The 23,226-nt window shown below is 39.7% G+C and overlaps 1 protein-coding gene across 7 annotated transcripts in view; it reads left to right on the top strand.

Moving 5' to 3' along the window:
• Nucleotides 1-15,033: 15,033 nt before the first annotated feature.
• Nucleotides 15,034-23,226, top strand: part of INSC (INSC spindle orientation adaptor protein) — a 139,741-nt gene continuing 131,548 nt past the window's right edge. Inside the window, exon 1 of one of the 7 annotated variants that reach the window (XM_084521884.1) lies at nt 15,034-15,152. Coding sequence is in view for 3 of the 7 variants with exons in the window: in XM_084521881.1 (XP_084378007.1) it covers nt 21,308-21,375 (68 nt within the window). In the remaining 4 variants the exon portion in view is untranslated. Of the gene's footprint in view, nt 15,153-16,173; nt 16,348-20,364; nt 20,481-21,253; nt 21,376-21,444; nt 21,551-23,226 lie in introns of those variants that run through there. The other 6 variants (XM_084521882.1, XM_084521886.1, XM_084521880.1 and 3 more) reach the window with 6 other exon arrangements.

Consider the following 23,226-nt stretch of genomic DNA (forward strand, 5'->3'; position numbering starts at 1 on the left):
ACTAAATGGTCTTCAGTGCAGGCAACCCTCAGATAACTTGAGTTATCAGAACTCTAGGGTTCCTGGGGGAGTAACAGGTTTACAGGGAAAACCTCTGGGGAAAATAGGACAAGTAACTGTATAAAAAGACATTACAAATATAAGCGTACCTTGTTTAAACTGTGAAGAAGAGCTTTTGTAAATGCTTTGCTTAGTTAATGTGTCGTGAAGCTAGTTATCTAAACACCACAGTTAGGTAGAAATGACTTATTGCCCCATTTTACCGGTAACATTTCATTATTGGCGTATCAGTAATTCTGCGTTTGTTTCTTTCAGATTGACATGAAACTGAAAATCCAACTTTAATTTATAATGAAAGGAGCTCTTCTCCATAATTCAAGACAGCCAAAAAGAAGATTAATTTTGCATCCTAATATTGAAAATGTTTTATTTAATACAAATGAGAACACTTCTGTTATGTATAGTACAAGAGAATCTAGTTATTCAAGTTAAATTATTGTATATTCTTTTTATATGCAACTCTATTTCAAATAAAATGTGACAGCATCTATTATTTATTTATCTTCTAGTATATATGTGATTCTTGCTATTTATCCTGGCACTACTGCCGAAACTCGGGGATTATACCAAACTGCTGCCTGGCAAGGCATGTGTATAATATAGTGTGCTGTGCCTTGATGTAAAACACTGAAGTAACCTGACTGTACAGTATGTTTAAAAAACAAACAAACAATCAACACTTAAATATTGTATAATTTGTGAATTTGCGCAAAATTAAAAAAAGTATTTTAGATACACTTGGATTGAGAAACTGATTTTTCATTTAAACACACTTACAGAAACATTTGGCACTAGCCCAACGTCATTGGAAATCATCTGGCCCAGTAGTTTGCTACAGCCTTGTTAGCTATAAATGCTAGGTTTTGAGTCAAATGTTCAGAACAGAAAGATTAGCTGCTGTTTTATATGTATTCATAACACAGGAACTCAGGAAGCCACCACTTAATGAGACTTGTACTTTAAAAAAAAATAAATAATGAAAAGAGGCCACAGTTCCACTTAATAAAACAATAGAGACAGAACTTACCATGTGTGGGTTAAGGCAAATTTTTATTTTTTACACAGGATGTAGTTTGGCTGAAATGGCCTAACATGCTTTGTAGATTTTTGTCTAAGGTTGAAAAAGTGAATTAGAAAGAAAGAGGAAAAGGTGCTATGTAAATGTACATTTCTTTTAAGCAATCCTGAGACAGAGTCTATTTAGAGATCAGGGACTAATAATTAGAGTAAGTGGAGAAGAGGGTAGCTGGAAGCAATCCATGGATTTTTATGTGGTGCTGCCAACTTCCTCCTCAAAGCTGCTGCTTTTTCAGTTTATTAGCTGAGTCAGATATTTGTTTAGATTTGTTTTGCACTTCACAGTCTGACTCTAAAACCTGCTTCATCAGTTCAGATGAAGATCACTTCACAGTGTAAAGTAGAGGTTAGGGCACTCATGATATCTCTGTCTGTCTTTGCTGCAGGTGTAATAGCAAAAAGAAGCATGACCAACCAGTTGTAGACAGAGCCAGTAAGGCTGTCCAGTGGTGGCACTTCTGTAGCATGCTCTTTAATGGCTATGCTTTTGCTCCTTGAGGGACATTTCAGCCCTGGTAAGTCAGCGTACAAAGCAGACCTTGTAGATGATATAAGCTAGTTGAAAGGGAAAAGTTTCAGTGCTTAGATGGTCAAGGAAGAAATGCAGTCTGTGGTCTCCTGGCTTGGAAATCTGTTGCCTTGAGATAGTGTTTTTTTTTTTTTTTTTTTTTTTTTGATTTTCTCCTAAAATATCTGAGATTTGCCTCGTGTGAGTGTACTACACCTGCAAGGTGAACCACTGGCCTGTGTGACCCTGCTTGGGTCACACGTGAAAGACCCAACTCTCAATTTTACAGCCCAAAAACATTCTTTAGTTAGATTTTTCCCAATTTTCTGTTGCACAAAGCATGGATCACGTGCCAAGATGACCTGGCCACATCAATATAACCTTTCCCTTTCATTGCAGAGCCACTAGACACAGGTGGCAGGTGGTCTCTTGTTTCCTGCTACAGCACACAACAGCTTAATCTGCTTCAAAATAAAATGCCTAAGAACTGTTATTGGGATGAATATATATAATTTGATAATTCACATTAAAGAAGAAGCCAGGTAATGCTCATGGTTTTCTTCTTGTCTTGAAATCTAGACACTCAAGCAGTTTGTTGTTTCTGTTCACAGCCATGCTCTGCTGAGATGTGTCTGAGTCTCCCTTATGTCAACAGCCAAAGTTTCCATCCCTTCTAAAAACTCGCAGTCCTTGCTTTTTTTTTTTGACAAAGTTTTATTTATTTATTTATTTATTTATTTATTTTAATATTTCCTCAGACTAATATTCTACATCAAATCACAAATCTAACATGGACAACAGATTCTAATAATGTTGGTGCTGGTTCTTACATTGTCCTGGCTGGAGAAAGATTGGATCAAACTTTTGATGCACTTGTTTTCTTTAGGAAGAAATAGTTTCGTATCTCAATGTATATTCCTGTTGTATTTTCTGTTTTCTCATTAAGATCTCTGCAAGGAGATATTTTCATATATATGAATATATATATATGTTGCATTGATGAGATATCTCATCAATGCAATATTTTCAAAAAATACGTCTGTAATGGACAGAAAGTGCAAGGCAAATGGGAAAGGTGGTGAGGATCCTTATATCTTTTTTTGTGATGGGAAAAGATAGAAACCCTTCATCCCAAAACTCAGTTGCCTAGAACTTTGGGGAAAACAGATTATTACTGAAACAAGACAAAGCTAGAGGTGTAAAAACTATTTTTAATATTTATTTATTTATTTATTTATTTATTTATTTATTTATTTATTTTACGGTAATGAGTGTGTTAGAAGGAATTGCAGAATCATTGGAAGCTTGTCATTTGCTTTGATTAACTCTGTTAACAACTGGAAGAATTTTCTTCCAGTTTTTTAGAAGTGCTGTTCTTGATAGTATTACCCAAACTTGTCAGTTTTTGTTGTTGTTGTTGTTTTAAACAAATAAACAAACACAAACTTTTACCCAAATAGAAAAACTATTTTGCAAATAGCATTTAGTAAGGGAAAGTGTGCTTTCTGTTGTACTTGCCTTTCCATTTTAATTACATTGCCATTCTAGGCACAGTGAGAGCTGGTAGAAAATATAATGTTGGTGCAGTATGTACAAGTGGCATCAAATGTAACTTGCTTAGTGTTCAGTCAGCCAAACAACACAAATTAGTCACGCTCAAGTGTGTATGTTCTTGTTTATGAGGCAGTAACTTCATGGCTAGGATTTGGTTCTGATGTTCTTGGATTTTTTTCAGTGTGTCTTTTCTTTGACAAATTGGTAGGTTCTTTAGCTATGTGCAAGCAAATTCTTTGGGAAGTGTACTTTGCAAGTAAAGGCAAAAGGGGAAGACATTTCTGAAAAAGAAATATCTGAAGATAATTTCTTGTAGATGGTCTTCCTGTTGCTATAGAGTTTTGGGGCTTTTATTTTGCAGATTTTATAGCGGTTTTGTCTTCTAGTACAAATGTAGACACAAGTATCATGTGGGCCCAAGGGAGATTATGAATTTTGCCCAGTTCTTTGCTCTAAACTGATGGGAGGTAAAAAAGCACCATCTTGTGGCCAGTGAATAAAAGTGAGGGCATACAGGGAGCCCTCTTATCTGAAGTATTTATTTGCTCACTTGCTCCTGCTTTTGTCTTGCTGGCAGGTGCAGCTTCCAGCTGGACATGGGGCAGGTGAGCAGAGGTGGTCACTTGGGCTGGTGCCATGAGGCAAACTACTCTGCTCACCTCCTGGTGGAAGGTGGGGGAAAGGGGATAACACCGGAGGGAGCTATGGACTCTCCATGGTGTCATGGGTCCACAGGGCCACTGTGCTGGGCCTTGGCACCTCACAGGGTGTCAGGCACGTGTGAGCAAGCTTCTGCAGGGACCAGGTGATGGATGCGTGAGACACGAGCGATAACAGAGGTGCTAACACCAATATGTGTCCCTGTGGATCTTTGCAGTTCCGAAAACAGAGGCAGGAGCAATTCAGCCATGCTCTCCTTGCCAAGGGGCATGTGCTCCTGGATCCACTGAGTTTTTCGTTCAGGATCATGCACCAGGACATCTTTGCATGTACTGATATAGCATCACTTTGAAATAACCTGAGTGGAATTTCACTGTGGCTCTCTCCAAATGTTTAGACCCCTTTTTTCTTCTGTTAGTAGAATTTAATTCATCTTCCTGAAAGCTTCCATCATCTGCAGTGTGAGAAAGCAGAAGAGCTAATGCTATTGCTTCTGACACTGAACACTGCCAAAAGCAACTTTTAGTAGGTAGCAGTAAATTTTGGTATCGGATAGCTAATCCAACATTGTCATGTATAATTAGCAGATTGAACTTCTCTCCAAGGTGAATAGTTTAAACTGTGCTGGAGAATTTGGGCATGTGCATTTTTCTAGATTGAACTATTTCAGAGCTATCTCAGAATACCTGTTATAGATTAATCTGGCATTTCAAGTTTCTTTTCACCCGTGCTGAGCACCGTCAACTTTAGTCCAAGCTCATTGTGCTCACTGCTTCTGACAATTGGGTGAGCCCTGCCTTTGCTGCCAAATGGGGGTCTATGTGGTACATATGTTTTCTGCCTCTTTAGTGTTTTAAAAGGCACCTCATCCTCCCCCCATTCTGCACAGAATTGTCCTTTACTTTGGATGTTCCTTATCAAGTTCTCCTCTTTTGCAGAAAATGCCCATGGAGTGCCCTTTTTCAGAAACTAATAATTTCAATTTCTTAATTATGCCAAAGTTCACAATAGATTCTCTAGGAGCTTTCAAATACATCCTTAGAGTAATAAAAAATATTATTCTTTCATTTCTTGGCTTTATCACAATTTGTGCTTTGCACCAGTTGCTCCTTTGTCTGGGGCTGTGCTGTGATTCTAGATAACTTATTCACCTCCAGAAAAGCAAAACTTACCTTTACAAATCTGAGTGTGTACCTCTGGGCAGTTTTTTTTCCCCTCCATAACATGTGAGAAAATACTCTGAGATCCTACTCAGTACTTCATTACACACGTATTGGTTGTCTGCAAAAGAAGATCACACTCCTGTTAGTTTAGCTTTTCTATTTACTTCTGTTGTTGTGTCACAGTTCTTCTTTTAAATGGCTTTTTCTAATAGTATCTCGTCACATTAGCATATGAGGCGATTTGGCATTGCATTCATCTATTTGGTCTTCTCTGAGATCACATGGCAAGTGCGATTTTCTGGAGGTGATGATCAAGTACGGTAGAGCCATCAGTACAACAATCTTGAGTAACCACTCCCAAGGTTGTCTTGAGTACCTGCTCCCAAGATTGCAACCATAAGTGCTTGAGAAGCCAGCAGCTATACTACAGAGCGTTGCCAAGGGATGAAGCAAATGAGAGGAAGCAATGAAGGCTTTAAACATGAAATAATTAATGTAATTGCAAAGTGTTGGCTGCAGTAAGCAGTGGTGTTTGCTGAGCTGCCTACCAGACACCCCAGGCATTTTCCTAAGTAGCCACAGAGCATGGGAAGGTGGAGAGGACAGTCAGATTAGTGTTTTCAGTGTATTACCTTGTATTTCCTGATGTGGAGTTAAGAGTGTAGCTCCATTCTGCTTAGCTGCCTCTCTGTCCTCCCTGCAGCAGCTGTGGCCCAGAGTGCAAGGCATGCCAGAGGGTGCCTCCTCCTCTCCCGGGGCTGATGGAAACAGCCCCTGGTCCTGATCGTCTCCATCCCAGTCAGTCCCACTGAACTCTATTTGCTGCACAATTAACTGCCCTCCACTATAGCTGTGCTGTGGTCATAAATCATGATCATAAGCAGCCTGTTCTGGTGGCTTAGAAAACCAGATCTTTTGCTTCTTGTTTGCAATCTCAGGCTACTTCTGCTCCATAAGAGAACATTGATCCTACGGCTGTTTGGATTCTCCATAGCTTCTTCATAGCTTTGCAAACACTTTGTAAGTCTAAATGAACTATATGAGCCACTTTAATTTGCTCATTATTCTGCTGACATGCTTGAAAGGCTGTTATAGGCCTTCACTGTCTCCTGTCATGGAGGAAGCCAATTATTTTGATTAGTATGTTCCTAAAATAGTTACATAGATAGTTTGTAATTCCATTTTTAGCTCATGATATAACCATGTTTTTATACTGAACTAGCATCATGGTTATTATTATTAGTGGGTAGGAATAGCTTGCTATAATTAATTAATCCTGAAGTGAGCACATCATGGGGAAGGATGGCAATGCCAGTGTAGTGACTTTCATGTGGAAATGCAAATTGTATCTATGGAAATGTCCCAGCAGCTCAGAAGTGCTTTTTAGTAAATTCTCAGCCCTCTAAGAGAGGCACAGGAAGACAGGGTTGCCTCTGACAATTTTGAGTGAGCACACATTTTCTTAGCAATGCTAAGATTTCACAGATCCTTTATTTTAAGGCTAGAAAATATTTCTTTATCATTCTATAATTAGAGTTACCAAGTGTAGTGTATAATTAGGTTACTAAGTGTTAAAGTAGCTATAAAATGCATATTGATCTGTGTTCTTAATGGGATGGAAACAGAGAATCAAATGGAAAGCAAACAGATCAGAGTTCCAAATGCTGGAATTACAAAGTTTAAATGAAAACTGTCCAGTTATTCCAGTGACTTCCTGAAAGACAATGGGATACCACCTTATAAAAACAGCACCGCTACCTGCAGCACTGATAGTGAAAAGCATTAGCATTGTGCCCTGTTTCTCGGTAGCACAGGTAGCTGACGTGGCCCACTCACAAAAAGAACAGCCCAGGTAGCCTCAGGGGCCCTGAGACCTTTCTCTCACCAGCATTCCCCTTCTCCAAGAGTTTTATTGTTTGTGTTCCCTGCAACGGCCGCAGAAGCTATGTTTTACATGATGCAATTGATGTAAAGCTAATGCATGCCTCTAAGGCCCATTTACTCTGCCAGAGAAGTGTGAGGTGCCTTTAACGCAGAGGAAAATCTACACTAATATTTTCATGTCTTCTTTTCAGTCTCAGATAACAGTTATATCTGGGAAGAAGAGATGGGAAGGCTTTTCACTTTCTGTTTTAGTAAGTTTTCAGTAAGTTTTTAATAGCTGAATAGAAATTAAAACTAAATAATCTCGAGAAAGGGAGCGGTTGGTAAATTCATCTTCTAGAAGCTAGAGGGCATAGGAGACATAGAAAGTCTCCGGGTATAACAATCACCAAGTGAGCAATTTAGAGCAACTTTCTGTTATTTTCATGTAAAACAATGTTTGCTGCTGAAGTTCAAAGTGGCTTTGTTCTTTTTCTGAAGAGAATTAACTGAAAAACAGAAATACCTTTTTGTATTTTTATTAGTTTTGCAGATATTCTAAATAAAAATCAATTATTTGTTGAGATATTGGTCTAAATGAAGCTGTTAATATATGTTTCCGATTTTTAATCCAGAACAGTTTAGTAATAAGTGTATGTTCTGCAGGAGCTCCTGTCATTAATCATTAAAATAGAGAACTACTAATAATTGTTTTAATGAAGAAGGTGAAAGGTAAATTCCTCGTCATAAGAGCATTTTTATTGAGCTGAATAACCATAGACTTCAGATTTTTACTTGTCTGTCTGGTCTGGTCGAAATATTTGCTAACTTTTCTTCATCTCCACGGTGTTTCCATGCTAGTGAAAATCCTAATGTTGTTTTTGTTACCATCTGCAGGTCTACTGCTATAATACCTGTGCGAGGAACGTACTGGCAGACTGTGCAGCATGGACCAAGCCTTATTCTGTTTACATTTTGAGAATAAAGCTCATAGGGCTTACCCTAAATGTGTAAGAGGAAGAGAGCAGCCTGAATTGCTCTTTGGAATACCTCCCCAAATTTTGGGGTGTTTTGTTTTTATTTCAAAGTAATCCAGCAAGAGAACTGAGCTTTCCAAGGTTTGCAAAGGAGATGAGATGTACGTATTTATTATTTTATGGTGGGTTTAAAATGCTGTCAGTTCATAGGACTCCAGCATCAAAGAGAAGGATTCCCCTCAGCCATTGTGAACTGCTGCATTTTCCACAGGTTTTATGCTTGAAGACAGAGAGATGCTGAACCATGGAAAGATATTGCAGTAAACAAAACAGGACAGGTGGAGTAATGAAACTCTGTTGAATTATTCATTGAGTCCTGAATGATGCAGAGAGAATTATTACAGTGAACACCTCTGAAGGCAGGAGCAGTACAAGGGACAGCCCTGCCTGTGCAGTACACCTGACATGTTTTCCCAGGTAGGCATCTGCAAAAATGAATAACTTGTATAAATGAACTGAAACAGCTGTGTTTGGTAGCTGTCCATTACTCATCTAGAAATAGTCAGTCTATTCCAGGACCAGTTTAGTTCATGCTCTGGTGCCATGGACATCAAATTAAAAGCACATTCAAGTACTTTGCCGAAAATCAATGGACTTCTACACATCTTTAATGAGAAGCACACCTTCAGGCTTGCTGGCTTAAACTTGATGATGCCTCCGAATAAATGTCATAGGTAAAGAGGAACATACATCAACACTGAGCTGACTCCAAGAACCAGTGTATACCAATACATACTTTTAACCCCTAAAGCATTTTCCCAGCTTGCCTTTGGGGGTCAAGAAACTGTACGACCTCATCACAATGGTAGGTATCTCAAGGTATCGTACTCTTAATGCTGTTAAGTGTTTTTTTTTTTAATGATCAGTGGTGTGCTCTCATTTCAGATTTGTATGTGGTGGTGAAGAATGCTGTAAGAAAATTCAAGAGCAAAATAGTGAGAGAGAGCACAGGGTTTGAGAAATACACAGTACAGGAAGGGCTGAGGAGTTATAAAATATTGTTCATTGAGTGCCACCTCTACTGTGTACTCAATATGGCAGAGAATAGAAGTGCGTTAAGTCAGAGCAGCATTTTTAATTGTGCAATAATGAGTCAGGGAAAAGCTGGAGTATTCCAGCCTCACACTGTATTAATATAAAATGCTAGTATACAGTAGCATCCAGATTAATTTAACTAATCTGAAATTCCATTTTAGATGCCTTGTTTCCTTCTGGTGGTGGTTACTCCTGAGAGCTGTACTACTTGAAATTCCTCAAGAACAAGGTACAGATGTCACTTCACCATCAGATGCCAAGGAATATTTGATTTTTTAATCTTCTAAATCTTTTAAAAATATAATTTATAATTTATAATTTATTCCAATGTTTTCCCCGTTCTTAAAATGGGAAGTAAAACTTATTAGGATGCCCGGTAACCTTAGAGTAAAATTTAGCAAAATAATCTGATACTTTGGCGTAAGAAGCTAAAAGGTTATTTGGTTTGCAACTGGATACTAAGTATACAGCTATCGGAGAAGGCGACTCTTCACTTAAATGCATTTTTCCTCCTGATAGTCATTTCTAGAAGTCTGGTAGGTGGTTAGTCCTAAAAACGTAGGTTTTAACTTAATACTGTATTATTAACTTAATGCGGCAGAAGACTGTCATCTTTGCGCTTTCTGCAGCAGATCCATACGCCACCTTTGCTAGCTCCTTTTCGTGAGACAGTGTTGCTAGGCAGAGGCATAGAAAAGGTATAATGTTGGTTCCTTGTAATGATATGTATTTATGTCTTCTGCTGCCACAGACTTCCTCCTTCCTGACTGGAGATATCTACAGGACCTAGGTTTGGTACTTTATAGTCTGAGCTTGACTTCTAAGACATCATAATTTCTAGGAAGCTTCGCTGAGGGATAGCAATGGCAAACCTTTTATTCTAAGAAGTTACATACTCATGACTTCTCCTGTACAACAGGGTTGCCATTTTTGACTTGATTTTCTGTGTTATTTTTATCTATAGGGCTGAAATAGGATGATTAGTTACTGCTTCTCTGAACTTTTGACACTTGCTGGCTGTTTTCTGTGTGTATTCCCTATCCAGGCCAGATGTTTCTGCACAAGAGCAGCCCAGCCATTTAGCTTATTTTCTTTTGGATGGCAAAGCCTTAATTTTGTCTTGTGGTGGAGGACATCTGAGCATGGAGACTACCCATTTTTTTTGGAAGGACTCCAGCGACTCTGGCATTCTTGTGTGACTGGATATGGTTCCCGAGATGCATGATATTCAACTGCGGCATTAACTCTGACCTCGGCAGAGGTTATGTGATTTCTGTAGCATTTCTCCACTCTGCTTTGGGGGCACTGTTGTGTGTTCTTGGGAGACTGAGACTAAAGCTCATAGAAATCTCCCCAGAACATCTCTTGAGATTGCTAGCACTCCTTAGCCTGGGCTTGACAGCCACTGCCTGCAGCCTGAGCTCTGAAGGGACCTTGATATTTTAAGCCCAAATTGAGATCTTTTCCTTTCTTTGAGACATATGTTGAGAAGGTTATACTCTGCTTAAGCCAGGCAGGTGGTATTTCCAGAGAGAAATGTTTTCAGAATGAAAAAATGTTCAGATTGAACACTTCTCAGGTCAGATTTCCAAACAAGCTCTCCACCCAGGAGGTCTCACTAGGAAGAAGGAGCCAGTCTGAACACTGCAACCATAAACAGATGACAAAATGGGAAGATTCTTCAGAAAATCTGAATTTGGGCTGTCATGATAAAACGCTCTTTAAAGTCCCTGTTTTGGGCCACAATGCTTGAACAGGTGGGAATAGCATGAAGAAACCTGGCCTTGTCCTCAGTGTTATTGGTAGGTGATGCTGCCTTAGGAAAGAATTGAAGAGCTGGGTTTCCTCTAACAGCAGTGATTTTCTCCATTGCTTGTACAATAAACTTGATGTTACTAAGTTGTTGGAATAAGTACATACAGAAGGCAGAAAAGTAGAAATGAGGTTTTCTTTCTGTTTTCTTGTCAGAAGATGAGCAAACTAAAGCTGCAGTCCTGCAGGGACTCCCCTCTGTGCTTTATCTTAGGCACTACCGATAGTCCCATTGCTGCAGGAACAAAAAAGAGCAAGGCTAAACGAGGACTGGGAATATATATATATATATATAATGAGAATGTATCAAAAGTAAAATAGGAAAAAACAAATCAGAAAGAACTAAAATACAAACCTTAAATTCAAAGGGGGAAGATTATCCTGCTTCTTACTCCTTTCTGTTTTTTGGGAGGCCAGTTCTGACTATAAGCAGAATGAAGCAAGAAATGTGCCCTGCTTTGAGCAGAATTTGGGATGCTATTTAATTTGTGGACTTAAGGTAAGCACTGGATGAAATGAGAGAAAGAAAAAAAGGAACTCTTAAGTGCAACAGAAAGGAAAATTTTTGCTGTGAGAATGCAGTTGTGGGATGCAGCCACGTCCGGCAGACAGGAAGGAAAGCATGTTGATGGTACCATTAGGAGTGCAAAGGAGCGCCAGTGCACATGCCAGTGCATACTGACCAGTCTGAGTGCTCACAATGAGAACAATTAATACTAAATTCCTGAGAAGGTGGTGGAATTTGCCAGGCATCCAAAAAACAACCAGACCATTTTCAGGTCCTGATTATTTCCTAATGAACTGCTTGACCCCAAGGGCCCCTAGCAGCCATGAAATTCTGCCTTTTGAAAGCCTCTTAGAATAGTTCCATTCAAATACAGACATAATTACACCTCTCCTCACAATATTACATTTCAAATATCCTCCCAGTAATCAGAATTACTGCAGTGTGTGAGGAGTGAAGAGCTCCTTTATCCTTAGAGGAGAAAGCATCTGAGCTGTTATGAGCTAAAGGAGGTTTATAATGGGAAAGGCTAATAGAAAAGGCTTTGAGGCATCATCACAGTCATAGAAAAGGCTTGAGCAAATTTGTGTCTGACAGAGAGTTACAATGCTGTGCCTTTACTAGGAAAAGCTCAGATGGAGAGCACGAGAGAGAGAACCAGAATCCCCTTCCTGCCCCACAGAAAATCACAGCTACAGAAGAGTTTGTGTATATTTCAGTTTGTTTCCATGGTTTTAATCTTCTAACTTGCTTTAATTATTCCTATTCAAGGCTGATTTATGTTTGGCAACTTTACATCAAAAAAAGTTCCCACTAGTAAAATTGCAAACACGTAGAAGATAGAACAACTCTCATACTTGCAGGCAGGATGGGGGAATACGATGTGTTCAGATGCAGTGTGAACCAGTCAGCTGGTGAAATTGTCCATGAAAATATCTCTGATACTGGCTGTGACTACTAATTTTTCCTTATTTGCAGTACCCCCTCAGTTTTCTGTCTCCTCTTACTGAAGAGCAGAAATATTGACCTCATAGGGGATTTCTTGCAGTTGGTTTCCCAGTTATTTTTTTGGTGCTAATACATAGTTTGTTTACCAACTGCATGTTTTGAACTTTGGGGCAGTATGTAACACTGTGCGCCTGTAGGAAGTTTCAGTCAGCTGTATTGTTTTATGCCATGACATTCAGAGCTCTGCTCTCCAGAATGGAGTGTGAATTGTTGTCAGCCATACTCTATAGCCTGTTACTAGGATGCTTACTCCACAGTTAGGAGTAAGACACATCCAACAAGCTATCTAACTAGGAAAGACTGCAAAATCACTGTATTTCATAGATGCAAAGTTCCTACAAGTTTTAACAGAATCAGGATCCAGTGTGGTGAGACGTCCTTATCTACAGGAAAATGAGCTTTCTTAGTTCTGCTGCCTGTATAATTTGCAGTTTGTAGTTTCGCTTCAGTGGGAGTGGGTGTGCATTCATGGAACAGAGGTGGGTCTTTGGGAGGTGACCATTTTTATTTATTTATTTATTTATTTATTTATTTTAAAAGCCGCTGGTAGTGGAGATTTGATTGTGGAACAGAAAGTGAGAGCACAGAAAAACCAAGCAGCCGAGCTACAAGAGGAGCCTGAAGTTACAGCAAACTGGCACTGCATTGTTTTGCATTAATCCTTGAACAGTCCAACCTAGTTGGAGGAAAGGTGACTGATGTGCCTGTTGTCACCGACTCATAAGGAAAAGATACATCAGCAACGACTAAATAACATTCAAAATGGAGGAAGAATTAATGAATAGTAATGAGCGAGCTATAGACTCTGAAAGTGTTACTGCAAGAAACTTCACTGAAACAGACTGCAAAGTTTGAGGTCTGTAACCATACACAGAAACAAACTGAGCTGGCTTGACAGAAAGCCTGTAATTTCCTAGATTAACAGTTTGCAGAGATATGGTTTAGTACTAAGTGAGGGTTTGTGACTGAAAAAAGAAAAATGTTGTTCAATAGATATTGATTTGTCTAATTATATGCAGGATTTATTTAAAGCGGAGACTAGTCTGCTTTTAAAGAAATGTTAGTGGGTGTGTCTGTCTGAGTGCATTTGCTGTTGGAAGCACTGGATTCCCACATGTGGTATCATTTAGTTGGGTTTAAAATGAATAAGAAGGAATGTGCTTTTTGGTACTAAATCTTCTTACCTTTCATAAAGTGCAGGTGATCCCATGTTATGTCTATGGTGATATCAAAGAAGCGTTTGACATAATGAGGGACATTTTTTATACCACGAGTATCATTAGTATTTCCAGGAGAGTAATGAGAGTGGTCTGAATACCAAGGACTCTGGCTGGTGGCTGCTCTGTGGCAAGGGCTCTGGACCTGCAGGGCAAAGTGAGTGAGCTGGAGCTGTCATTCCATGGAAGCCGGCCAGGGGCATTTTCCCCATCCTACTTGGTCTTTGCTGGCTGTGGGGGCTGTGGAAATTAGGATTCTTATGAACCCGCTAACAGGGAATGGCAGATAGCATGCTCCTGATGCAGTTTTCCCCCAGGTTTCATTAACCTCTGTATAGATATTATTTTAATTAAAATAATCTTGACAGCACCTATGAAAAAGCTGTGGGGGTTGCAACGGCAATTAAATGTGTTGTCAAAAGTGATAAGCAGCCTGGTATCACAGGAAGGAAATTAATACTCCAACCAATAATGGAACAGTAATCTTAATCCAGAGCTTTTTGCTGCTCAGGAACTGCTTAAAATGGATGGATTTTGGAGACCAGGCAATTTTAGAACAAGACAGTTAAGCAATATGTACCATAAAGCATCTCTGTTTTAAAAGTCAATGTCATACTGTTGTAATAGTGGCTGATAGTCAGCCAGCATGAAATGTGATACTAATTAGACATTAATTAGTATGTATGTGCAAAACCTTGACTATTCTCCTTAAATTTTGGATATCAGAAACATTGGGAGTTACATTCAATATTAGGTCCTGGAAGTGGAGTTTAACAACAATCTTCATCAGTGCCTGTTGCCTCTTTTGCATTGTCTACTACAGAGAGAAGGCCTGGAAATTCACTTGAGTGGAATTAGTTTGGTCCACTCTCAGTGAATTTAATTCTGTGAGAATTAAAGCATGGAATGATAGCATGCCATGTACCTGGTTAGGGAAACCTGCACCGTAATGTGCCTGAGGCACTTCAAAGAGACAGGCCTGTCAGTGTCCAACCTCTCCTTGCCCCACTGAAGGTTTAATAGCCAGTTATCTTTTCTGGTGATACATGTAGGATTACATCGTGCACCATTATACCTGGTGATACGTGTAGGATTACATCGTGCACCAGTCTACACAAAGTTTCTTTGTCTCATTATTCCATCCCTAAAATTAAAATGAATCTCTTCATTTAGTTGCAGCTACATCTCGCAAGAGCTGTGATTTGAAGGCAAGATCTTCAAGAAATAGCTTCTTTCTTGCTTGTTTTGCAGTAATGCCCAGCAGAGTAAAAAAACCCTGTTGTATGAGGGACTACTTCAAAATGTTGTGAGAGATATTTTGTCACAAGAACATTCACACTGTAAGAAAATTTGAAATATCAGAGCAAAAAAGCAACATGTAAGTAAGGAGAACCAAGAAACGGGGACAGGGAGTGCTTCTTCTCTGTTAAAAAGGCACTCTTTGTTCCTCACAAGTCTGATTTACTGTTACAGTTGACTGATGTCATCCAGTGGATGAAGACTTTGACCTGAAGGATGATAGCAGCTAGGGCCAGCTTACTTTATGGATTAACTCAGAAAGAGCTTTCTACAAAGCAGCACTGAAGGTAGCCCAGCAGGCAGCAGTGGCTGGAGGAGCCCTAAGGCTGACAAGAGGGACAGAACACTGACTTGGTAAGCAGGAGCAGGAGACAGGGATATAGAGCTATGAAGAGGACTGAAGAGTGTTATGAGTGTATAATAGAGAAGGGCTGCAACTGAGAACATCAAAGAGGGTTTGTGTTTTTTTTTTTTTGGGGGGGGGGGGAACAGAAAAACGAGCAAAGGTGAAAGGGGTGGGGATGGGGAAGCTGAAGTTCAGAGAGGAGAAGGCAGCCAGGACAAACGTCCTGGGGAATCAAACTGGATACAGCTGCTTCTCCTGTGAGAAGTCTCATATTTAAAGATCTCAAGGGGTCAGTAAAGTTTTACGCTGAGTTCTGGTGTCAGCTTTCAGATTAAATGTACACAGGAAACAAACATACTTTCTTACTGATATAACAGAGAGAAAAAATCAAATGCAACAGTAGAATGGAGACATATTTCCAAGGTCTTAGAAACCAGCGGTTTATAAGGTTTGTTTTATAAGTCATCAGTAGGCAAAAAGGGAAGTACTTTTAAGGAAACACCTGTGTTGAATAAAAACAGTAACATACCAGGCATAACATGGGTGGTAAAACAAATGTTTCGCTTTCTACACAGAATCATTAATATTTAATAATAAAATTATTTAATTAAAAAAGATACACTTACAGTTTTTGAAAATGTGTTGTTGTCCCATTATTTCTGACAGCAATTCTATTTAAAACAAAGTTTTTTACAACTCTCTTCCAGTAAACCACATCTGGATTTTTAACCTCACTGGAAGTTTTTATTGTGCTTCTGTATCGGACTGTAATGTAATGTAACTGTTATTTACCTCCAAATTTATCCAGTTCCTCTTTTGTGGATAGTCGTACTTTTAACAGGGTCTTTAATTACATTCCTCTACTAGCTGACCACTACAAAAATTGAAATCCTCACCACAGATCTGTAAAAATGTTTCCACTTGCAGTGGGAGACAAAAATAGAATAATTCCATGTCTTTTTGGACGGATGCCTAGCTGAAACTATGCAGGGTTTGACTGACAAGAGGATGTAGTCTTTGCTGAGAGCACTTTCTTTAAGGTCCTTTTAGTCTTCAGGAATATTTAAGTAGATGAATGAAGAGAGGATTTATGCTAGTTTCCCTTCATTTTTTGTTAACTTTGCCTGCTTTTTTGTAACTTTTGTCTTCTGCAACAAAATCTTTTCAGCTCATCGGGTTTACTGAATATATAATCACAAGCTGGTAAGTAGTAACTTCAGGAGTTTTGATTTCAAATGGCACTCTATTCTATTGTGTACAGCTGTGCTAGAAGAATAAACCCCTTTGTGTGGCTGAGTAGAATTATTTAAATGCACAGTATTTGCCAGGGTTATGACTGTAAAATATAGTCTTTCAGTGGTGAATAAATATGGTTAACACATAGCTCAGCCTGCGAATGCAGCGGAGAGACTTTACTAGAGTTAGTTCAGAATTATTTTGCATCTGAGTGTGCTCTCCCCACAGTGCAGCACAGCACATTATCCATTTCCTGGGGAGTGTGGATGGGAGCTTACAAAGCACAGCAGGTAATTGGCTGCTTCAGCTGAAAAAGCAGAGAAAACATATTTGTCGGTGTATACAGAAGGAAAATGAGAACAAATGGTAATTATTGTTGGGTGATAGTATTTGTCCATAGTCTTCTGATTTGTCTGTGAGATTAGATCCACACTGACACTCTGCAAGAGCAGGGAGTGTGTAAATGTGGTGTTTAGGCAGCTGAGCAACTTTTTCTGTCAATGCATTTTGAAAGGGAATTTTTGTATGCTTTGAATGTGAACAAGGAGGTGAATGTGTAGTGATAACATACTTTTTCAGAATGCTTCCTTCTGCTGTTCAGGACTTGTGTTTCAGTATCTTTGCATAAATTTCTATCCCACTACTTTATTTTGAACCCTATCTTCATCTTAGCTAAGCAGTCCTATCTCTAAAGTCAGTGGAAAGTGACCATAGCTCAACCCTTCGGCACTTAGTTCTGTATTTCTAAAACTTGCTTATACTGATGCAAATATTTCCTCTTGGAAAGGGAAAGCTATTACTGAGGTAGATACTTTTTCTCAGTTGCACATGTGGCAATTTATAGAGACAGACTGAAAAAAGCTGTAAAGTTATATCTGTGCTTCTTGTTTAAAGTGGTTTACCGGCAGATGGGGTATGGAAGTATGCTGGCACTGTAAAGACAGTTGTACCAGGTTCCTCCTAAAATAGGGCCATTTTCATGAAAATATTTTGTATTTCCTGCTTTTTATTTCCCTCAGCTATTTAACTAAGTGAAGCATGTGGTTTAAAGTCAAGGCTGATAGATGCTAGAATAAGATAAAACTTATTTTAATTTTCAGAATATAAATACACTGGCTAGCAACAGCCGTATCTGGGGTTTTATAATCTGAAGATGTATGCATATGGGTGAATATGTATTATGGGTATCACTGGAATTGGCTGACACAGAAGTATAAGATTCACTCAAAAAAATCTTTGCAGTTTTATGTTGCATTACTTTAGTCCTTTGACAGTTTAGTTTTAATTTTGTTGTTGAAAATCTGACCAAAAATCCTGCACACTGTGTTGGAGCTTGAAATTATGCTGCACCTCTAGGAGGCGACAAAAATGAAGTATTTTATGAATTTGGTAGGTCTCTGTGACTGTATATAGGGAGGATACTTGGAAGGCTGAAAAACTGATCACACATTTTGAACACTTTACTATCCTCAGAAGTTTGTTTCCTCCTCTTCAGTAAAGATGAAATCAAAAGTTTTTCTTTTTTCCTTTTACACACTCTTAGAGTCTTTGGGGTGGCTTTGATTCTCCAGTGGTGTCATACAAGGTAAACTGTGTAATAAAGCATTGAAGGAAATGGAGTTAAGACATGCAATATCTAATGAAGAACTTTTATTATTAATATTTATTGGCAGTCACCTTTTGGCCAACATAAATTTTTTTTCTTTTTCCAAAGGTCACAGGCCACAGACATTGCTCTTGTTCTCTTTACAGCCATCACTCCATTGTGTGCTATTGTGTTTTTTCACTTTTCACCTTTTTGTTTAGGCTTTTGAATTCCAAATACTTCACGTGTCATTTCTGGCAGAAAGTTACAGTGATGAAAGAGGAAATACCACAGGCCTGAATAAAGTTGCTGGAGAGGCACATACAGGATGGTGCAGCCACAGAAAGATTTTTTTTTTTTCTTTCTTCCCCATGCGTTGCGTACCAGTCTTCGTACTGACTGAATGAACACAGAAAAAAGCATGTATTTTTCTTGGGCCCAGAAAGCAAATGTGGTCTAGGAGTGCAAGGTTCACTACCAGTACAATCAGCTAGAGTAGTGGGAGCAACCTCGTGCCAACTTTCTTTCTCCTCCTGTGTACCTGGCCCAATTAACTGAATTCTTCATTCTCCAGTCATCTCCCCACATGGCAATCTGGTCTTAATGGCCTATAAAATGGGTGGCACCGGTCCATATGGAAATACTCTGTGCTGTAGGGGGTCTTCTGTAGCCCTACACAAGGGTCCCTAACAGTGTCATAGGTGGTGGTGCTATCTAAAAAGAAACTCAGCATGTTTCTTTTGAACACAGGAAGACCTGTGCTGTCTTCCTGATTGCTGGATGAGTCTCTTTGAACTACGTAGGTCATCTAGTGAATGCTAGATTGCTTTGGGCCAGATGCACAGAGCACCCAACTGAGTGAACTTCTGATAGGTACAAAGGAAAAACTACGAAAGGAAAAACCTCAGTTGGGCTTAGATACTGCTGTCTTCATCCCTTAAGAATGTTTCTTTTCTTCTCCCTTCCTCCTTCCCACCCAAGTAGCAATTAGCCATTAACTTTTCCAGCAAGGTCCATGGGGTAGAGGGAGCAGGATGCAGGTGGTCTGGTGAAAGATGCCCACACTGCAGAAGTGAGAGCCAAAAAAAAAAAAAAAAGAAAGGCCTGGGAAGGCCTGATCTCCTGCAGGGAGGGGAAAGCACCTCATGCAGGGTCCCAGGCATAGGGACAAGGAGATCTGCAGATTTGGGGTAGGCTAATACCTGAAACTATATTGAAGACACTTTAGTCAGCTTGTGACCTTTAAAAGGGATTAGAGCTAGAGCTAGTTATTAGTTCATTTCTATCTCAGCCTGTTTATTTGAATAGGTCCTCTGTGTTACGTGTGAATAGTATGCAAGCAGCTTTCTTCTCCAGTATTTCATAGAAATTTAGTGCCAATTCAAGTTTGATCACATATACCTGTTCCTCAGGATCTTTGATAGAGATGTGGTCAAGCTTAGGATATTATCCAGAGTGTCAGGATTGAAACTAGAATAGAAAAGATGAAAAGATCTGGGACTCTGCAAAACTTCACAACTATGCCAAGTTTCTCAGATCTCATCTTTCTGATGTGCATATTTCTGAGTGTACCTTAGACACCCAGGCAATCCAGTATTGATCTTATTAGCATAATAAAGCGGTGTTGCCAAACAAAAAAGTGATAGTCTGGCAAATCACCTCAAATCTGCTAGGAATGGTTTGAAAGCTGGATTTCTGATTCTTATTTTGCTGGGGCAGTTGTGACACATGTAATATACCTGCCCTGTGTCACTCTTTGTTAATTTACCAAATTTAGAACATTTTGTTATAGCCAAAGAGCAAACATTAAAAGGAACAAAGATCAGACTGTCTCCATCTCCCCACTGGGGTTCACCACACCAAAACACTGCACCTTGCCCAAGGCAGGACCTCCTGTGCTGCCAGGGTTCAAATCCCCATTTCTTTGCAGAGCCAAACACCGGGCCTACACCCTCTGTCTCCAACTCTGCATCTAAGTTCATGGGGATGCACACCTCCTTCCCCACCCTCTCCAGCGTTTACTGCAGGGCAGGGGGCCATGGCCTGGCCTGGGGAGGCAAACACAGGAGTGCTAAGTAAACTTGGGTGAAAACTAATCGTCTCTTGGCTAAACTTTTAATTCCTCTGGGGCAGCGAAGGTCTGCCAAGTACAGCCAGAGCACACGTTCAGCTCTCTCCAGCCAGCCGTGCATGCCTTGTGGGGGAGTTAAAACTCACTGAGAGCAAGGCTACATTTGTCTTATTATTTACTTAAAGAAGTGTTAATTATCCTTCTCATATATGTAAACAGCGATGCATGATGCCTAAGCACAAATATTATAGGTGTTGCCTTTGATGCTGTGTAAGTCAGGCAGACACACGGCACCAAACCATCCACTCACGGTGTCCTTCTTGCAGGTGAGTGCTGGTGGCTGGAAAAGAGACAGGTCTAAAAAAAATAAATTCAGAAATTGGCTTGGAGGCATTTCAAGAGAAAAGAGCATTTTGCAGCTGCTGTATTTCCAACCAGGGCCCTGTAAGTAACAGCTTTTTTGTTAGCTAATTTCTGTCCTTAAGAGGAAGCCGCTTCCTTCCTCTCTTCATTTAATTCCTTTGCTGCTTTGACCTTCACCTGTGTGACTTGCTTACTGAAATCCTCTCGGGAGGATCAGTGTCAGCTCTAATAAGCTGGCTGTCACTTTACACCAAACAGAAAGTAAATGTTTCATTTGTTAAATGGGCCAGTGGAAAACATTGCCTTTTTCTACCATCTTCAGTTTCCTTCTGGGGGAAAGGGTTTTACTTTTATGTGACTGAAAGTGCATAAAATGGATTTGACACTGCAGATTTCAGTGTCTTGAATGAAGACTGTTATGTAAGGCTTTTCTCTTTTTTACTTATTGTTGTACTGAAATATGATGGGAGTTACAGCACAGGGCCTGGTCGCAATGAATTTTCTTGCATTTCTGTTAAGATATGGGATAGTCTATATAAGGAACATGCTGGAAATTTCTCTTTTTTTAGGAAGCTGTACAGAAAAGCATGGGGAATGTCAGATCATTGCACTGAGCTCTTTGGTGTTGACACAGGATATAGTACTGCTTCTTGGGAGTTTTGCCACTGACTTGATTGCAAGCAGGATAGCTTTTCTCTGCCATAGTTTCTGTTGTGTTTATTTATTGCTCCCCTTCCACTGCTGTTTGTGCTTATGAGCACAACCTGTGTTTCTCTACCACCTTGTACAGGTGGGTTAGTTTTACGCTAATCTGCCTGGAACGTATTTGAAAGTGGGTTTAGAGGAAAGTGCCCTTTTTTGTGCCTTTTATGCAGAAGTTGGTACTTGGGGTTTGAATTGAACAGCTTATGGAATGGTGTTGGCTTTGGTGTATGGGAGGAAGGGTACGTCTTTTTCCTGTGAAGCTGGAGGATGTGTAAGTACAGATGCTTCTGTTGATGTGACTTTTTTTTTTTTTTTTTTTTTTTTTTTAAAGCTGAAACCAACCCCATATGTGGAGTTAGAAAAGATACCAAATGTGTCTGCAAGGGCTGTGTGCTCCATCACCCTCTGGCTTTGCAGGGAGGCTGTGATGCCAGCCCTCTCGCACAGTAAGGCCTCTTGGGGATGTTCTTGCAGGCACTTGGTGCTTGGCTCTTGGGTCAGCTGATGCTTCTTGTTTGCTGTGGCTTGGGGGTGTCTCTGCAGCAGTACTTCTTTTTCTCCTCCCCATGCAAAATCCCCTGTGAAATCTTCAAACCTGAGTCACCGCTGTACTGTAGGAGCCTTTGCTTGCAGAGGCCCAGGGTAGGCAAGCCGCTTAGTGCACTCACAGGAGGCTGCTCTAGCTTTATGCTGGGGATCAGTCTTTCATCTTGCTGGCTGCAGCAGCGGGGCAGGCAGCTCTTTTCTTTGTTCTTCTGGGCGTTTAGTTTGTCCTTGTCTTGTAGTCTGCATGGGCTGGGGACTTAGGGCTGAAGTCCCTTTTTATTAGCTTCATAGTTTATGCGCTAAGATAGGTATTTGCAGTAACAGAAATCTCTACAATATTGATTCAAGATACTTATTTTTAAATCTAGTTAAATCTCCAGTAAACTGTCCATCAGTTTGAGCTTTGAAACCGCGTGTCTATGATGGTATATGTCTCTCTTCTATGTGACTGTCTCTCAGTGGGTCAGGAAAGACCTTAAAAACCTAAAGCACAGAATCTTTCTGCATTCAGGCCTGCTCAGCACAGAAATTTACCATAATGACCAAGAAATGCTTTGTTTTTTGTTGCTTTGATATTTGCAGAACCACAAAATGGTTTGGGTTGGAAGGGACCTTAAAGCCCACCCAGTTCCATCCCCCTGCCACAGGCAGGGACACCTCCCACCAGGCCAGGCTGCCACCAGCCCCATCCAGCCTGGCCTTGAACACCTCAAGGGATGGGGCATCCACAGCTTCTCTAGCCAACCTGTTCCAGGGTCTCACAACCCTCAGAGTAAAAAAATTTTCTAGGCTTTGTGTTGGATTTTTTCTTGGCTGTATACGATGGATATCTTTCCAAGCCTCTGACTCGTGTTGATTGGTAAATCTGATACTTAGTAGTGTTTTTATTTTTTTATTTTTTTTTTTCCAAACTTAAAATAAAAATAAATAAATAAAAATCCAGAGTTAGTGAGTAATTTAAAAACAAGCAAACACCAAATCTGGCCATGACTGAACTATACCCTACACAAAGTACTCTGTGGTCCCTAAGCTGCACAGCTTTGAATAGGTGACCTTTTCAACACCAGCTCAAGTCCATGGCTTGTCAAGAAAACAGCCCTGTAGTGCCCAGAGTAATCGTCCATTTAACCCAATGCTCAAGTGAGAGAAGTACAGCCATGGTAATGAGCCAAAACTCTACGTAACAACAGAAAAATTAATAGTTAATTTTTCAAGAAATCTAGAACTGAATTTATTTAGATAAGCATGAATATTTAAGAATCCACAAACATACAGAAAACAAAAAACAGTTAACCAGCCTGTAAAATATGTAAGCAATAACTATCTTTTAGTTTATATTACTTGCAAGTTAACCTAGGGGAAACCTAGGAGATTCTCTTATGGTTAGACCACATCATGTGAAAGCTAGTTGGTAGGCCTGGTATTATATTTGCCGTTATGTTTGCAAATAAGTAACTTGAAATTCAGAAGACAGTTTAAACTTTCATCTTTGATAAAATTCAATCTTTGTCATTTCCCATGGATGTTAACATAGGTACTATTGAGGAAAATGCAGTGTTCCCTCCTGTTGGTGCAA

This window comes from Aythya ferina, assembly GCF_964211825.1.
Source record: "Aythya ferina genome assembly, chromosome: 5".
NCBI lineage: Eukaryota > Metazoa > Chordata > Aves > Anseriformes > Anatidae > Aythya > Aythya ferina.